The sequence below is a fragment of the Monodelphis domestica genome, chromosome 8 (assembly GCF_027887165.1).
Source record: "Monodelphis domestica isolate mMonDom1 chromosome 8, mMonDom1.pri, whole genome shotgun sequence".
Classification (NCBI taxonomy): Eukaryota; Metazoa; Chordata; class Mammalia; order Didelphimorphia; family Didelphidae; genus Monodelphis; species Monodelphis domestica.
The window spans coordinates 164371786-164387728 of NC_077234.1; the positions used below are offsets into that span (position 1 = coordinate 164371786).

The following is a 15943-nucleotide window of genomic DNA, read 5'->3' on the forward strand; positions in this document are numbered from 1 at the left end:
AAGACAGAATATAAGGGTTTAATTTAAAAAAAAAAAAAGAGTTATGGATCCACTGTTCCTTGATTCTCCTGTAAAGCTTTAAGAAGTACCTAACAATGTCATTACTAAAATACAGAGTTTATTATGCCAATAACAGGAGTCCTCTTGGCCTTTTACATGTCCTCAGTAGTCCATAATCCAGGGAGAACATTACTTTAATATTCTTCTTATGGCGTTAAAATATTAATGCATGATTCTCTCCAACAGTCCATGATTCATAAAACATTTCTGCAGATTTATATGTCCCTCCTCCCACTCACCGTTTTTAACACATCATGAAATTCCAAATGCCAATGTACTTGCTAAAGCATGTCCAATATATTAACTGTTCTTGGGAAAACTAATACTTGTGTCAGAGGTCCATGTGCTTTTGAGCTCACAGTGGTTAGCTAATAAAATTTCTTTTAAACTTGATATATTAATTGGCTTTCATAAGGCAAATCTCAGAAAAGTCAGAAAAACATTTGTGCATCATTTTCTGAGAGAAGACATCAAATAATGAACAGTTCCATGTTTTAACCCTCTGGAAAAACACTTAACATTCTAGCATTGCACCTGTCCAAAGAACATGAAGTTTTTCTTAAAATTTTATCCAAAGAAAATAAAAATGGCTAAACAGATATTTAGGAGTCTGAAAAGAGAAAATTTAACAATTTAACAACCTATAAATACAAATATGTATTTAGTCACGGAGACAATCACTGCCCTCAAGGAGTTGACATTCTAATGAGGGGAACACAACATGTAAAGAAGGGCTCAGCTTCACCATAAACAGAAAGACTCAGTGGTACTTAGGGTTCAACTGGCAAAGTAACAAGACAAAAAGTGAGGTAAGAGATGTATAAGAACAGACATACAGGAAGGAGCGAGGCTATGGAGAGCTTTAAATCTCAAAGAAAAAACTTTGTTAAAAAAAAAAAAACTTTGTTTCTGAACCTAGAAGGAGGCATTGGAATTTACTGAGCAGGGGGAGACTTGGATAGTCTTGTTATTTAGGTTTAATACTATGGGAGGTCTGTAGTTGTGCTCGACTGAGAAGTAGGCAAAGAAGATAAGATTCAATATTCATCAGAATTATTTCACTTGTATATTCAAAGTCCCCTATACACAGGGTATTACTATTTCATATGCACAAGTTTCAAAGCAATCCAAAAAAAAAAAGTCTGTGTATACAGAAAAAAAACCCAAAGTCAATAAAAATTGTGCCACAAATATTTTCCAGTCAGATAGTAGGAATTTATGTTTGGTTTACTCTTGTCAATTAAGTGATAAGTTAATTTGTTTAAATGATGACAGTGATTTAAATGTGACAATAATAAGGACTTTACTATTGGAGTGCTTGAATGACCTGAAAACTCCCACTTCTAAACCACATAATTAGGAACAAGTCCCAAAATCTCAACAATGGAGGGACCTCAAAGGCCATCTGGTCTAACTGATGCCTGGCCAGGCTCTAAAACATTCCCAAATGGTTATTTAGTTGCCACTTGAAAACTTTATGGGGAGAATTATCCCAAGGCCACCCATTCTACTTTTGGATAGCATTCATTGTTGGACAACTAGGTGACATTGTACTCATGAAGCATGAATTCAAATCCAGTCTCAAACACTTGCTGGCTATGTGACCCTGGGCAAGTCACTTAAGCCTGTTTGCCTAATGTCTTTTCATTTGTAAAATGAGCTGTGGAAGGGAATGGCTAACTACTCTGGGATCTTTGCCATGAAAACCCCCAAATGAAGAGTCAGACATGACTCAATCAACTAAATAAACTGTCACCAAGTTTTTCAAAGACATCAACCCTAAATCTCTTCCCCTACAACGTTAACCCATCTCAAGTTTGATTCCATTGGTTCTCAACTTCTGGGCCTCAAATTCCTGGAAAAGGGAAATTATTTCAAGGAATAGACTTTAGAGGCCATCTAATCCAATTAACTTCATTTTAATGATGGAGAGACAGAGACAGAAGGGGGTAGGAGGAGGGAGTGGGAGAGAGGGGAAGAGAGGAGGGAGGGAGAAGAAAAAGGAGGATGAGGGAGAGAGGGAAAAAAGGAGTGAGGGGAAGGGAGGAAGGAAGGGAGGGATGGAGGAGAGGGAGAAAGACATGGAGGGAGGGGGAGAGAGGCAGAGAGCAAGAAAGGGAGGGAGGGAGAAATGGAAGGGAGGAGACAGAGACAGAGAGGGAAACACAGAGTCAGAGACAGAGAGACAGAAAGAAAGGAGGAGGGAGAGAGACAGAGAAACAGAGAGAGAGACAGAGACAGAGAGACAGAGAGATTGACAGAGAACAAAATAAGTAGCAATTCCTACCTTAATAGTCAATCCTCTTTTCATACATTTCCCTTCTCCCTGCTGCAATAATGGATACCAAAGAATTGCTTCCTCACCAAGTCCTTTAGTGCATATTCCATGGAATGGGGCCCATCCCCACATGTCTCATGTGGTTAACTCCAAAGTAACCCCCACAGCATATATGTGTATACATACATCTCTGCATACATACACACAGTCTCCCTCGATAGAAATAAGCTTCCTGAGGCAAGGGCTATTGCATTTGCACCCTAGCACCAGACACTTCATAAATATGTACTAATTGATTCCCCTTAAAACCTACTTTTTCTTCCAATTTCACTATTTCGGCCAGTTTTCCACCATTTTACTCAGTCCCCCATGCTTAAAATCCAGGTGTTGACTTTAACTCTTTCTTCTTAATCTCCCTGTATTTTTTTTAAATCCTTCCGTTCTTTCTCAGAATTAATAGTGTATGGGTTCTAAGGAAGAAGAGCAGTGAGGACTAGGCACATGAGGGTTAAGGGACTTGCCCAGGGCTAGGGGGAAGGGGAGCGAGGGGTGACTAGGTTGCTCAGTGGGTTGAGAGCCAGACCTAGAGAAAGGAGGTTCTGGATTCAAATTTGACCACTGGAACTTCCTAGCTGTGTGACCCTGGGCAAGTCATTTAACTCCAATTTCCTAGCTTTTACCACTCTTCTGCCTTGGAACCAATACACGGTATTGATTCTAAGGTAGAAGGCAAGAGTTTAAAAAAAATTTTTAAGAGTGTTGAATATGGAGTCAAAGAAACTTAGTTTGATTTCCAGCTGAGCCACTTACTACCTGTTATGACCTTGGTCAAGGCACTAAAATTTGCTAAGCCTTTACTTTTAAAAAATGTGGAACTTGGACCTTTTAAGTTCCCTTCCAACACTAGATCTTTAAAACAACAACAATTTCCTCGCCATGTACCTGAGGACTGAACCAACTAAAGTCCAGGTGGGTGGGATCAAGAAAGAAATGGCTTTGTTATTTCCCTTGAGAAATTTAGGTAGCCAGCTTTCTTTCCATGTGTCACTGACAAGTATCAGACTTCCCTTAAATAGGAGCATAAAAGGGTCCCAAGTTGGTTTTAACTCCATTAACTCTTTCTCTCCCACTCTATCCTTAGGAGAGTTTAAACCCAGAATAGTGAGCCCCAGCTGAGAAGAGATAAAAGGGGTTTCATTCGGATGTGAAGGAAGGTCCAATCTAGTGCTAAAAATGTTCACTCTCACTTTAAAGGTTCAGAAAGGAAAAGTTTCATTCTTTGTTTATCCAAAAAAAAATGTAAATCTAATACCAAATTTATGATAATTTAACTCTTGCCAGAGGAAGAACTCTGAAGGGCTAAGAATTTCTCCTTGTGCAGCCTAACTCCAATTGCTAATCCATCCCTCATTCCCATGATATATTTTCCTGGTCTTCTCAAAAGGACTGAGCCACCTATTCAATTTTAGCACCTAGCATCCCTCCCCAACTCTCTCCTTTATCTCTGAACCTTTAACTTCAGTCAAACTGGCCAATTCATTCCTAGAAATATATTTTGATACATTTGGCACTCCTAGCTGTCTTTGCTAAATGAGGGTTTTTGTTTGTTTGGTTTGTTGTTGTTTGTTCCAAGGGGTGAGGGATGGAGAAATCAAAAGGCAGAGACTTTGGGAAGACAGACACATTAATGCACTGATGCATTTTGGTCCTACCATTGTAGAAGCAACTTGGAAGTCATTAAACTATTGCCGTTGGACCCTGCAACATCACCACTACAATATCACTAGGCATGTACCTCGAAGAGAATAAAAAATGTGTACAAAATATCGATAGCAGCATTTGGGGTTATAGCAATGAAAAGGGGAGACCCATCAATTGAGGAATGATTGAATAAGTATTTTGTACTTGAACATAACAGAAGATTAATGTCCTATATGAAATTAATAAAGAAGGCAGCTGGGGCTCAGTGGATTGAGAGCCAGGCCCAGAGATGAGAGGTCCTGGGTTCAAATCTGACCTTAGATACTTCCTAGCTATGTGACCCTGGGCAACTCATTTGACCCCCATTGCCTAGCCTTTACTGCTCTTCTGCCTTAGAACCAATATACAGTATTGATTATAAGAGGAAAGGTATGGGTTTTAAAAAAAAGAAAAGAAATTAATAAAGAGGATGGATTGCAAAAAATTCTCCAAGAGTCGGATGAACTGATACCAAGTGAAATGAGCAGAGCCAGGAGAATAATTTATATAATAACTCCAACACTGCATAGGAAGATAATTTTGAACTTTAACTTATGAACTATGATCAATAAAAGTCTAATATATTTCTCTTTTGGTAGAAGAGAGGGGAATAAGAAGGGAACAAACATTTACTAAGTATCCACTATGTACCAACCATTGTGCAAAGTACTTTACAAATATTATCTCATTTTATCCTTACATCAGCCCTGGGAAGTAGGTGCTATTTTTATTCTCATTTTATAGCTGGAGAAACTGAGGCAGCAGTTAAACAACTTGTTCAGGATCAGATAGTATCAGAGGCAGGATTTGAACTCATGTTCCTCACTCTAGGTCTGGCACTCTAGTCACCTTAATACCTAGCTGCCTCAGAGAAGCTGTAGTGTAGAGATCTCAAATATGAAGCCCAGGGCTATGTGCCCAGAGTGGCACATGACCCTTGATAATTCCAAGTGCAGCCTGAACCACATTAAAATTAAATTTCTATCTAATGTTAATGTGCTGATATATTAATAAAAAAGAAATGCATAAATACATGTGGTTTTCCAAGTCCATCTGTAGCCCACAGGGATCCTTATGTACCATTTAGTGGCCCATTTCTACTTGAACTTGACACTACTGGTGAAGACTGGAGGTATGGAATGAGATATACATTTTCGGATGCAGCTGATGTGTGAATTTGTTTTGTTTGACCATATCTATTCATTATAAGAGAAAGCTTTTGGAGGAAAGAATCATCAGGAAATTGGAAGAATAGTGATTTTTAAAAAGAAAGAAAAAAGCATAAAGGAAAATATAAAAATACACCACAGAAGGAAATTCAGTAGGGAACACAAAAAAGCTCAGTAGTGTTGGAATGAATGTTAAATGTAAAATGTTTTAGAATATATTTATATTTATTTATATGTAAACATATTTAAACATATACATTTATATAGAAATATAAAACAATTTTAAAAGACCAAGCTGTATATAATGGAGATTCATTGGTTTATATTTTTATATTTTTCGTTGCATGTGCCCACCTCCCTATTGGTCCACATCAGCTTCATGCCCATCTCCTCCTCTCAAGAATCTTGGGATTCCATTCTTGAAAACACTCAGGCCCTGAGTAAGGAGTTTTTTACCTTATCTTCCTGAGAATCAGGCCTCCAGGCCACTTCCACAACCATTCTGAGGCATTCTTAGTAGACTCTTTCTAGAGCCACTTTTGACCTGTTTTCCCCATTAGAATATCAGCCCCTTGAGGGCAGGACTGTCTTACCTAATTATCTTTGTAACAAATGCATTTTGTATACTATGTATGCAGCAAAGTGCTGGTCACATAGTTACTATTTCTTAATATATGCTCTATCTAGCAAAATTTGTCAAATTTATAACTATTTTAAAAGGAAATAGAGAAGAAAGTGACAACAAATAAGCTTAGAAGAAAAATATCATACATATCTCCCTCCTAGCATTTATTTACACATTTCCCTCATATTACATGTCCCAATTTATTAAGTCATACCTTTTTTCTATAGCAAAACTGAAGTCCTGCCTTCTTTAGGAAGGTTTCCCCAACCATGCCAATCCTTAAAGAAGGATCTTTCCTCTCAATTCCTATTGCATACTTTTTGTCAAAACCACTTACCCAGCTCTTAAACAATTTATTAAAGGTAGTATTTCTCTCTATTTTTCCTGTAATTCCAATTAATTTGAAAGCCTCTGAGTATAGCAGTATCAGGGCTGTGTCCCCTGGAACAATAAGTCATCATGGACACAAGTAACCAGGAGCAGCGCTAAGCTCATGATCTAAGGTGTTCTTTACATCTCCAGCATTAATATGGTGTCTAACATAGAGTAGGCACTTGATGCATGTTTGTTGATGGTAACTAATAAGGTTTCTTTTCTTTTGTCCATTCAACAAACACATATTCAGTGTTCATATTTATATCTTATATTCTCTACTAGACTAGAAGCTCAATGAAGGTGGGAACCCTCTTGATTCAAATTTTGCATCTCTCCCAACACAGAGTAAAGTGCCAAGAACACAGTTAATTAACACAATAAAATGTTTTTGAACAAATGATAGCAATGGCTAATATGGATACATTTTTCATGACTACACATGTATAAGCTATATCAAATTCTTGCCTTTTTTAAAAAAAAGTTTAATTCTATTTTCCCATTTACATGTAGATATAATTTTAAATAATTTTAAACTTTTTTTGATTCAATGTTCTCTCCCTTCCTTCTTTGAGAAGCAGGTAATACAACATAGGTTATATCTATGCAATCATGCAATACATATTTCATTGTCATGTTGTGAAAAAAGACAAATCATTTATATGAGAAAAAAACTTCATGAAAGAAATAAAGAGAAAAATGGCTTGCCCCAATCTGCATTCATAGTCTTTTCATCATGAGTTGCTTGGAGCTGTCTTGGATTCTTGCATTGCTGAAAATAGTGAAGTAATTCACAGTTGATCATCCTACTTTATTGCTATAACTGGGTAGTTTTCCTGGTTCTGCTCACTTCATTTTGCATCATTTCATAGAAGTCTTTCCAGGTTTTTTGTGATCATCTTTTTTGTCGTTTCTTATGAAGCAACAGTATTCCATTACAATTACATTCCACAATTTGTCCAGCCACTCCTCAAATGATGGACATGCCTTCAGTCTCCAGCTCTTTAATGCCACAAAAAGAGCTGCTATAAATATTTTTATACAAGTTAGGTCTTCCCCCTTGATAGGAGATGTAGCAGTGGTAACTGCTTGCCTTCTCAAGGAGGAGGAGAACAGTAGAAGAGAGAGAATTTGGAATCCACATTTTTTCAAAATGAATATTAAAAAATGTGGCTTAAATGCAATTGAGAAAAAGAAAATTAAAATTAAATGAACAAATAATGGTTTCATTCCTTTTCTACCCTTCTTGAATTCTAAACCTATCATGACTTTAATTCTGCCTCCCCAATTTAAGTGGAAGAGAATTCTGGAGAAATATTGCCTTTCATTTACTGGGCCCAGATGATCACACCTCCTCTCTCCCTTTAGTTTTTACTTAGCAATGCCTCTTTACCATTTCTGAATGCTAGCACCACTTATCAGAGACTAGAACGGGATAGAGAGAGATGAAACTGAGACCAGTGAACACCACCATGGAGGACCATATCTGATTTGAAATCATCATCCTTACTTGTCACTTAAAGCTCAATGCTGCACTGTCTCAGGCTACCTTGGAGATAATCTCAGGTTGCTTGTCTTTCCAAGATAAATACTTGCATAAAAAGGTACAGAGAAGGAAATTTCTCCCATCTCTAGCTCACCTCTTCCCATCATGGTAAAGGTGAATGCAGCAACAATGAAGCTTACTTTCCTCTCTGAATTCACTGCAAAATCTCAGAGGAATTGGGATGGACTGAAATAGCTGGCAGGGACTAAAACAGAGCAAGAGGCTTTGAGGCTCCAGATACTTGGATAAGATCTCTAAGGAAACCAGGTAGCCAGATGCCTTGTACTGTAATACCTAGGTGCAGAGTAACGGATAAAATGACTTTGGCTGGTTGTGTCACAACATTTACATTGATCTTCTGGAGAGAAAGAGTATTTATAGTTCTCATGTTACATTTCCTTTTATGACTAGGTCAATTATGTACGACATATTAGACTGATAAAAGATTTGGGATCATCTCACCTTCCTTCAGCATCACCAAAAACAATCATTAAATCAAATTCAGTTAATACCACTCGGTGATAATTCTCAGTTTCAGTTCTGAACTTTTACACTAGTATTCAGAACTTCTGTCCTGGAAAAGCTAAAAAGAAATAGGGGATAACAAAGGTTCTTTTCATGTTAATACCCACCCAAATAAAAATATTATATCAACGCCATATGTACTTCTGCTACAATTACTATCATCATGGGGGGTAGGGAGGTAGCTTAGTGCATTGAGAGCCAAGCCTAGAGATGGGAGGTTCTGGGTTCAAATGTGATCTCAGACACTTCCCAGATGTGTGACCCTAGGCAAGTCACTTAACCCCCATTGCCTAACCCTTACCACTTTTCTGCCTTGGAATTAATACATAGTATTGATTCTAAGATGGAAGGTAAGGATTGTTGTTGTTGTTGTTTTTAATAAAGTGAGATAAATAAATGACTTAGGACCAAAGAATTGGAGATCTCTGGAAGGCACTTCAAAACCACCTTCATTTTACAGGAGAAGAAACTGAAGCACAGAAGATCTCACCCAAGTTGACGAGTTTAAAGCTGAATGGAAAACTCTATGTTGGGTCTCCTGACTCAGGCTTCGGCATAATTTCTTCATCATGCCAAAGACTCATTTAATAGCCGAACAAATTCACATAAGCCCACAAACTGAGTCCGATGAGAATTTTATTTAAAATCTAAACTGTAATTTACAGAACTGGTACCATATTTTCACAGGATGCCAATAGTCATCAATGCTGCGATTGTGTTAAATATGAAAAGAACTCATAATATGTTCAGGGACTTGGTTGTTTTAGCTCCTCCTCCTCTGCAAAGTTGCATTATTAGTCAAAGACTTTTTTTTTTAATCAACCTCTGACTACTCGGTGCTAAGAGGAGAAACCAAATTAATAATTTATGTAATAATAATAAATATTATTTAAACATATAAATATAATTTTAATATAATAAATAAAATATTCATTATTATAGATGATAAATATAAATGTTTCTATAATAAATATAAAAATACTTTTTAAAATACGGCTAATATTTGTATAGAGTTTACTATCATGCTAAATGCTTTACAATTATTGTCTCATTTTGATCTTCACCACAACCCTGTGATATAGGAACTGTTATTATCCTCATTTTACAGATAAGGAAACAAAGACAGGAATTAAGTGACTTGCCCAGAGACACACAGTAGGCAAGAGCCTTAGATCATATTTAAACTCAGTTCTTCCCAATTCCAGTACAGCACTCTATCCATTGTGGCCATTAGTTGGCCATTAATTAATGGAAATTAAGAACTGACTTGGTCCTTAGCTACTTAGTTGTAGCCTTCATCAACTAAGTTTATATAGCCCACTGGGGGAGATCTGCACTTGACAGAACTGGAAGACTGCTAGATGGACAAAGTGATTTGGGCATCTGCATAGGGTAGAGACAACTTCCTAGAAGGAAATGGTACCCAACAAGAGGAAACAGGGTGGTGGAAGCAAGTGTTGAGTCCCGAGCCCAGTGACATTCATAGGTAGGTAGTTTTTACCCTCGATCAGCTCCTTTGGGGGTCCAGAGATCTTCCTCCAGTGGAACTCACCATCACACATTCCTGAGCTAGAAGTCAGATCATGTTTTGGAGATGTTTCCTAATTGAGCTGAGAGCCCTTCCTCTTCCTGAATGGTTCTTCTATACTCAGTGCATTTTTTTTTAACCCTTACTTTCCTCTTGGAATCAACACTGCATATTGGCTCCAAGGCAGAAGAGTGGTAAGGCTAGGCAATGGGGGTTAAGTGACTTGCCCAGGGTCACACAGCTAGGAAGTGTCTGAGGCCAAATTTGAACCCAAGACCTCCCATCTCTAGGTCTGGCTCTCAATCCACTGAGCCACCCAGCTGCCCCCTCAGTGCATTTTATACTTGTAAAAACATGGTTTTCATCAGATGAGTGGCCACATATAGAGAAGACTAAGGGTTGAGACACCAAACGCCCTGACTAGACATGCTGAAAGATTGCAACAGGCTAATTTATATTTATATCCATATATACACACACACATATACATACTCATGCATACATATGCATGTGCATATGCACTTGTGTGTTTAATATATATTATTACTGTATGACCCATAAATAGTAGATGTCCTTATATGTCATCTTTTATATATATATGTGTGTATATATATATATAATATCAGACACATATAACTCTATATAATGACTAGATGACCCCAAAATGGTCCATGTTTTCCTTAGATGCCATCATATATATATATATATATATATATATATATATATATATATATATATATATATCTCAGACACATATAGCTCTACATAATGACCATATGACCCAAAAATGGTCCATTTTTCCTTAGATGCCATCTTTAAAAGGTGTCCATATGATAGATACATATATACATATGTATCACTGTATCATATATTATATACATATTAATGATCCATAAGTGATATATCTACTTTCCTTAAATATCATATTAAAACTATATATGTAAAATCTAGATACATATATATTACATATGACTTTATGATCCATAAATGGAAGATCAATTTTTCTTAGATGTCATCTTTTTAAATATATATGTATGATAAAGACACACATATATCTATGACATGATAGAACTTGTAATGTTATAGACATCTATCTATATATAATGATATTTCATGACCCATAAACAGTAGATGTTTTCCTTAGAAGTCATTTTTAAAAATACATATATGTATGATAAAGACATATATATAGGACATGATAGAACTTGTAATGTTATGGACATATATCTATATATAATTACTCTATGACCCATAAATAGTAGATCTATTTTTCTGAGATGTCATTTTAAATATATATATATATATATATATATTTTATAACTATGTTATTATATATATAGCACTATATATCTATGTTATATCATATAGTTTTTTAAAGAGCATCTAAGAAAACAAATTAGCATTTATAGGTCATAAAGTCACATAAGAGCCAAAATATGGATGGAGTTTCAGTAGATCATCCTCCTATGGGAAGCACAAAAATTTCTAGACATAATTATAGATTCTGATTTGCCTAATGTTCATCTAGGATAAGCAAATTAGAAAATGGCAACAATGATCCCTTGTTGCCAACCCTAATGATTTTAATATAAACCATAATACACATAATTATTTAAAACAATAACAATAGCTAATATTTATCTAATGCTTCAAGGTTAACGAAACATCTCGTGTACATGATCTCATTTGATGCTTACAACAACCCTGTGAAACAGATACTACAGGTATCATTATCCCCATTTTAAAGACAGAAACCTAGTTTCAAAAAGATTAAGTGATTTGCCCAAGGTCACAAAGCAAGTATCAATAATGGAGCTAGAACCAATTTTCTACTGACTCCAAACCCAGATGCTGATGTTTGCTTTCTTCAGGGGATTGCGAACATAAAGTGGCAAAGTGAACTCTCGTTTTCCTTTCTGTTCCAAACGGTAATAGCTGGAGTAACATTTATTAATTAAAAACTCATGTTTCTCTAGCACTTTAAGGTTTCCAAAGCCCTTGCCTCACAAACACCATAAGTGCTACATGTATTATTCCCATTTCACAAATAGGAAAACTAAAAAAGAGATTAAATGACTTTTCTTTGTTCATGAAAATAGTAAGTATTAAAGCAGAGATTTGGACCCAGGCCTAGCAAGTCCAAATCTTGTCCTCTGGCCACTTCATATGCTGTTTTTAGTAGGATGGACTATCCCTATGAGGATAGCATCATTCAGTTAAAAGAAGAATGCTCAGACTAAAAAAAAAAGTAGCAATATAGGCAATAATCTAATTTCCTAAGCAATGATAAACTGTGGCACTAAGCTAGTTACTGGTTGTTTTTTTTCATTGAGATAAAAAAAAACAAATTTCTTTTCAAATGAAAATGTGTCTTCTATCATTCCCATCTCCCCCACCTATATAGTATTCATTGATGAGATATAGGAAAAATATACAAATGGGCAAAATTAGTCAACAATCTTACAACTGATTTATTTTCCCATTTAACATTACTGAGCTACTCAGGTTCCATTTAAAGTTAGAAGAAATGAGGAAATAATTGTACCAACCCACAGCTTCAGAACCTTTGTATACAACTGCATTACTCAGGTACAAAATTGTTCTCTCTCCTACATTGGAGACAGTGCAGGGCCTGGAGTCAGGAAGATCTGAGTTCCAATCTAGTCTCAGTCCCACTGTGTGATCCTGGGCAAGTCACATAACCTCTTCTTGCCTCAGTTTCCTCATCTGTAAACTGAGGGTAGCACCTATCTCAAAGAGTTATAATGAGCATCAAATGAGATGTTAATAATTATAAAGTATTTAACACAATGCCTAGCACATAGTAAGCACTATATAAATGTTAGTAGTTTGGGTTTGTTTGTTTTTTGTTTGTTTAACCCTCAGCTTCCATTTTAGAATCAATTCTGTGCATTGGTTCCAAGCCAAAAGAGCAGTAAGGCCTAGGCAATGAGTGTTAAATGACTTGCCCAAGGTCAAGAGCTAGGATAATTCCTGAAGCTACATCTGAACCCAGGACCTCCCATCTCTGGATCTGGCTCTCAATCCACTAAGCCACCTAGCCGGCCTCTATTATTATTATTATTTTTTTTAAATAAGACAATTGAGGGGGAGGAATCAGCTTACTGATCTGGATATATTGGTCTAAGGTAACAGTTTGTTGGCCTTAGATGGATGAGTAAACCTTGCTAATTACAAGAAAAAATAAAACCATGACATGAACTGTACAAACTGGATATGGAAATCAGTTGGTTTTTTCTGTATTCTCGGGAACATGTCATTTATGCAATCTCTAGGTGAACTCCACAGAGTATTAGTTTCCAAAAACGTTTTACTTAAATTAAGATGATGTGTGCTCTGTTGCTGGAGTAAGGATTCTTGATCTTTTTTGGATGTTACCGATGCCTTTGGAACTCTGATGAAACCTTTGAACCCCTTTATGGAATAATGTTTTTAAATAATTAAAGAAGCACTAAATTTCGATTAAGAAGCTGAATTTTTTTTTTTAAGGGCCAAAGATGTAGTTTATTTCCAATCCAAGTTCATGGACCTCTCCAATATCTCTCCAGAGCTCAGCGTCAGAACATCCTCCCCCTCCCAGGAATACACCACACAAGACAATCTCAGTGCCCAGAGGCTTCTTTATACAAACAAGGAAAAAGTACCCACCCACAAACAAATCCCTTTCAAGAAATACCAAAAGCCTTTTACAATACATAAGAGTAGTTAAAAGTTTCCAGATGGATGACACGATGCTTTCCAAATACTAACACAAAGTTCTAGCTCAGCTCCTGCCGAATTCCTACCAATTAAAAGTCAAGACTGTCATCATTGACTCCAGTTTCCTAATATAGCATCCGCCATCCCGGGTCTGGAAAAGTTGATCTAAAGCTCCTAACACCTAGCCATGGCTCTCTTCCTTTTCTCTTGTCCAAAGAAGTCGTGCCGGACTCTTGGCAGTTTTTTCCTGCTTGATGCCCATAAATCAACAGCTATTCTAAACCAGTTTTGAAGTAGACTCCCACAGGTGGCCCCCTTAAGGACAGAGAGGGGCATGCCGACAGACCTAGGGAGGGGGCTGGAGGGAAGGGTGCTGGGTCGTTTCTTTCCAGAATCCATCACTCCCTTCCTAAGTCCACAGAGGTCAGACACCCCTTACCACAGAGTAGGCTATGAATGAGAGGAAAGAAGGGAGGGGAGAAAGGGGCCACAGGTGCCAAATGTTAGCTCCGGTCCTCCACTAAAAAAGGAAGACAGACAGAAGATGACGGATGAGAGGGTACCAAGAGCCTTCCTTTCCTCTTTCGGAGACACAGAAGGTGAAAGGTAAGTTGGGGGTCAGGCAAGCAGGAAGCAAAGGTTTTCTCATTTCCATGAATGTACCCAAAGGGAGGACAGGACAATACTGGAGATCCTGGGTCTCCTCTCTACTTAAGAACATGGTCTGGATGTCTTCAAAAGACCTGATCTCCCCAGTGCTCCCCCGTCCCTAGTTCGACTTCTCCTCCTCTTCGCCCCCACCACCTTCTTCTCCCCAGCTCCAGTGGCGGCTCCGCCTCATCCCGACCGGCTGACTGGAGCAGTGGGAGGGAAAGAGGGAGCGTGGCGTGGGGAGGAGGGGACTCCCGACTGGGGATGCTCCCCGCCGCCGCCCCTGCCCCTGCCGGCGCGGCGCTCTCTACCTGCGCCTTCCCCCGCTCCCCTTCCCTGTCCCCCCCCCCTTCCCCCCCCCACCTCCCAGCGCGCGCTCTCCGCTGCCCTGCGCTCGCACTCACCAGGAGTACTGAGCCCCGCACCACCTCCGACACGCTCTGCCGCAGCTCGGCCGCCGTGCCGGGCTTGCTCAGCGCCCGGGTGAACTTCCGAGTCTCCGCCGAGGCTGGGAGCAGCGGCGGCTGCGACATCCTCTGCCTCCTGGCCGCCGCCGCCGCCGCCGCCGCCGCTGCCTCCTCGTCCTCGTCCTTCTTCTCCTCCCGGGGTCCCGGTCCGCGTCTGTCCGGCCGCCGCCAGGTGCAGCCACCGCAGCCGGCCCAGCTTCTCCCTCCTGCTCCTCGCTCCAGGCTCCTGCTGGGGTTCCCGAGAGAGCAGGCGGGCTCCTGGGCTGCGCAGGTCCTGGCTCGTCCCCTCCCCGCAGCTGCTGCGGCTGCGGCTGCTGCTGCTGCGGCTTCTGCTGCTGTCAAGCCCAGGTCCTGCCTCTTCCTCCTCTTCTACAGACCCGGCCGGAGGCGGCGGCTTCCCCAGTCACTCCGGGCTGTGATCCCGGTAGTTGCTGCTGAGATTGTCCCGGCTCCCCCATGCTACCAGCTCTCACCGCCGGCGGCCTCCTCCTCTGGGCGGAGTGTCCAGTCCTAGGCGGGGCCGCAGAGTGGAGGAGGCGGGGCTGAGCCCTATCCTGAAACTGGCGAGCTCGCCGGCCCCCCACCCCCCTCACCCCAACTGGGAAAGGAGGGACCGCTTGGTCTCTTGGCTAGTCCCGAGGCGAAAAAGGAATAAAAGAATTGGGTGACGTGGGCGGAGAGACAGGCTCCCAAAAAGGGATGAAAGTTAGAGCGGTTCATATAAAAGATGGGGAGAGCCAAGAAAAATAGAGGAAGAAACACCCCACCCACCCATTCAATGGTTGAGACTTAATTCTGCAAATGGAGAAAGGGGTGGGAAGAGATAAAAAGGAGTCTGGGACTAAACCGAACCAGGTTACCTTGGAAGGAGACTCCTGAAACCCTCCCTAGAGGGACCTCCCAATGTCCAGGGCAAATTTCTTTATAGAACGGCTACCCCAAAAAACAAAGCTGAGAATTAAAATTTCCCAGCAGGGAGGAAGAGCGCCTAAGACGTCCACAATTCCTCTGATAGGGACAGACCTCTTGTATATGGTAATGCTGACATTGGAGTTAAATAGTAGACCCTTTATTAATTTTTTTAGTATGGTAGAAAGAAACTATGTAGCAAAAGAACCTGGTATTGATTCCCTTGTGTGTTCCTAAGCAAGTCACAACCTCCCTGCATCTGTTTCCTCATCCACAAAACTAGAGAAACGAAAAGATAAGATACATAATTTTATTTTCGTGGTTACCAGCTCCAACAGCAACCATCATCTCCT

The 15943-nt window shown here is 39.4% G+C and overlaps 1 protein-coding gene across 1 annotated transcript in view; it reads right to left on the reverse strand.

Annotated features, from left to right (window-relative positions):
• LOC130455777 (dedicator of cytokinesis protein 9-like) overlaps positions 1–15240 on the reverse strand; it is a 167140-nt gene extending 151900 nt beyond the window's left edge. The window contains exon 1 of the mRNA XM_056806986.1: positions 14619–15240. Within this exon, the coding sequence (XP_056662964.1) occupies positions 14619–14747 (129 nt within the window). The 5' untranslated portion in view covers positions 14748–15240. The remainder of the gene's footprint in view (positions 1–14618) is intronic.
• Positions 15241–15943: the final 703 nt, after the last annotated feature.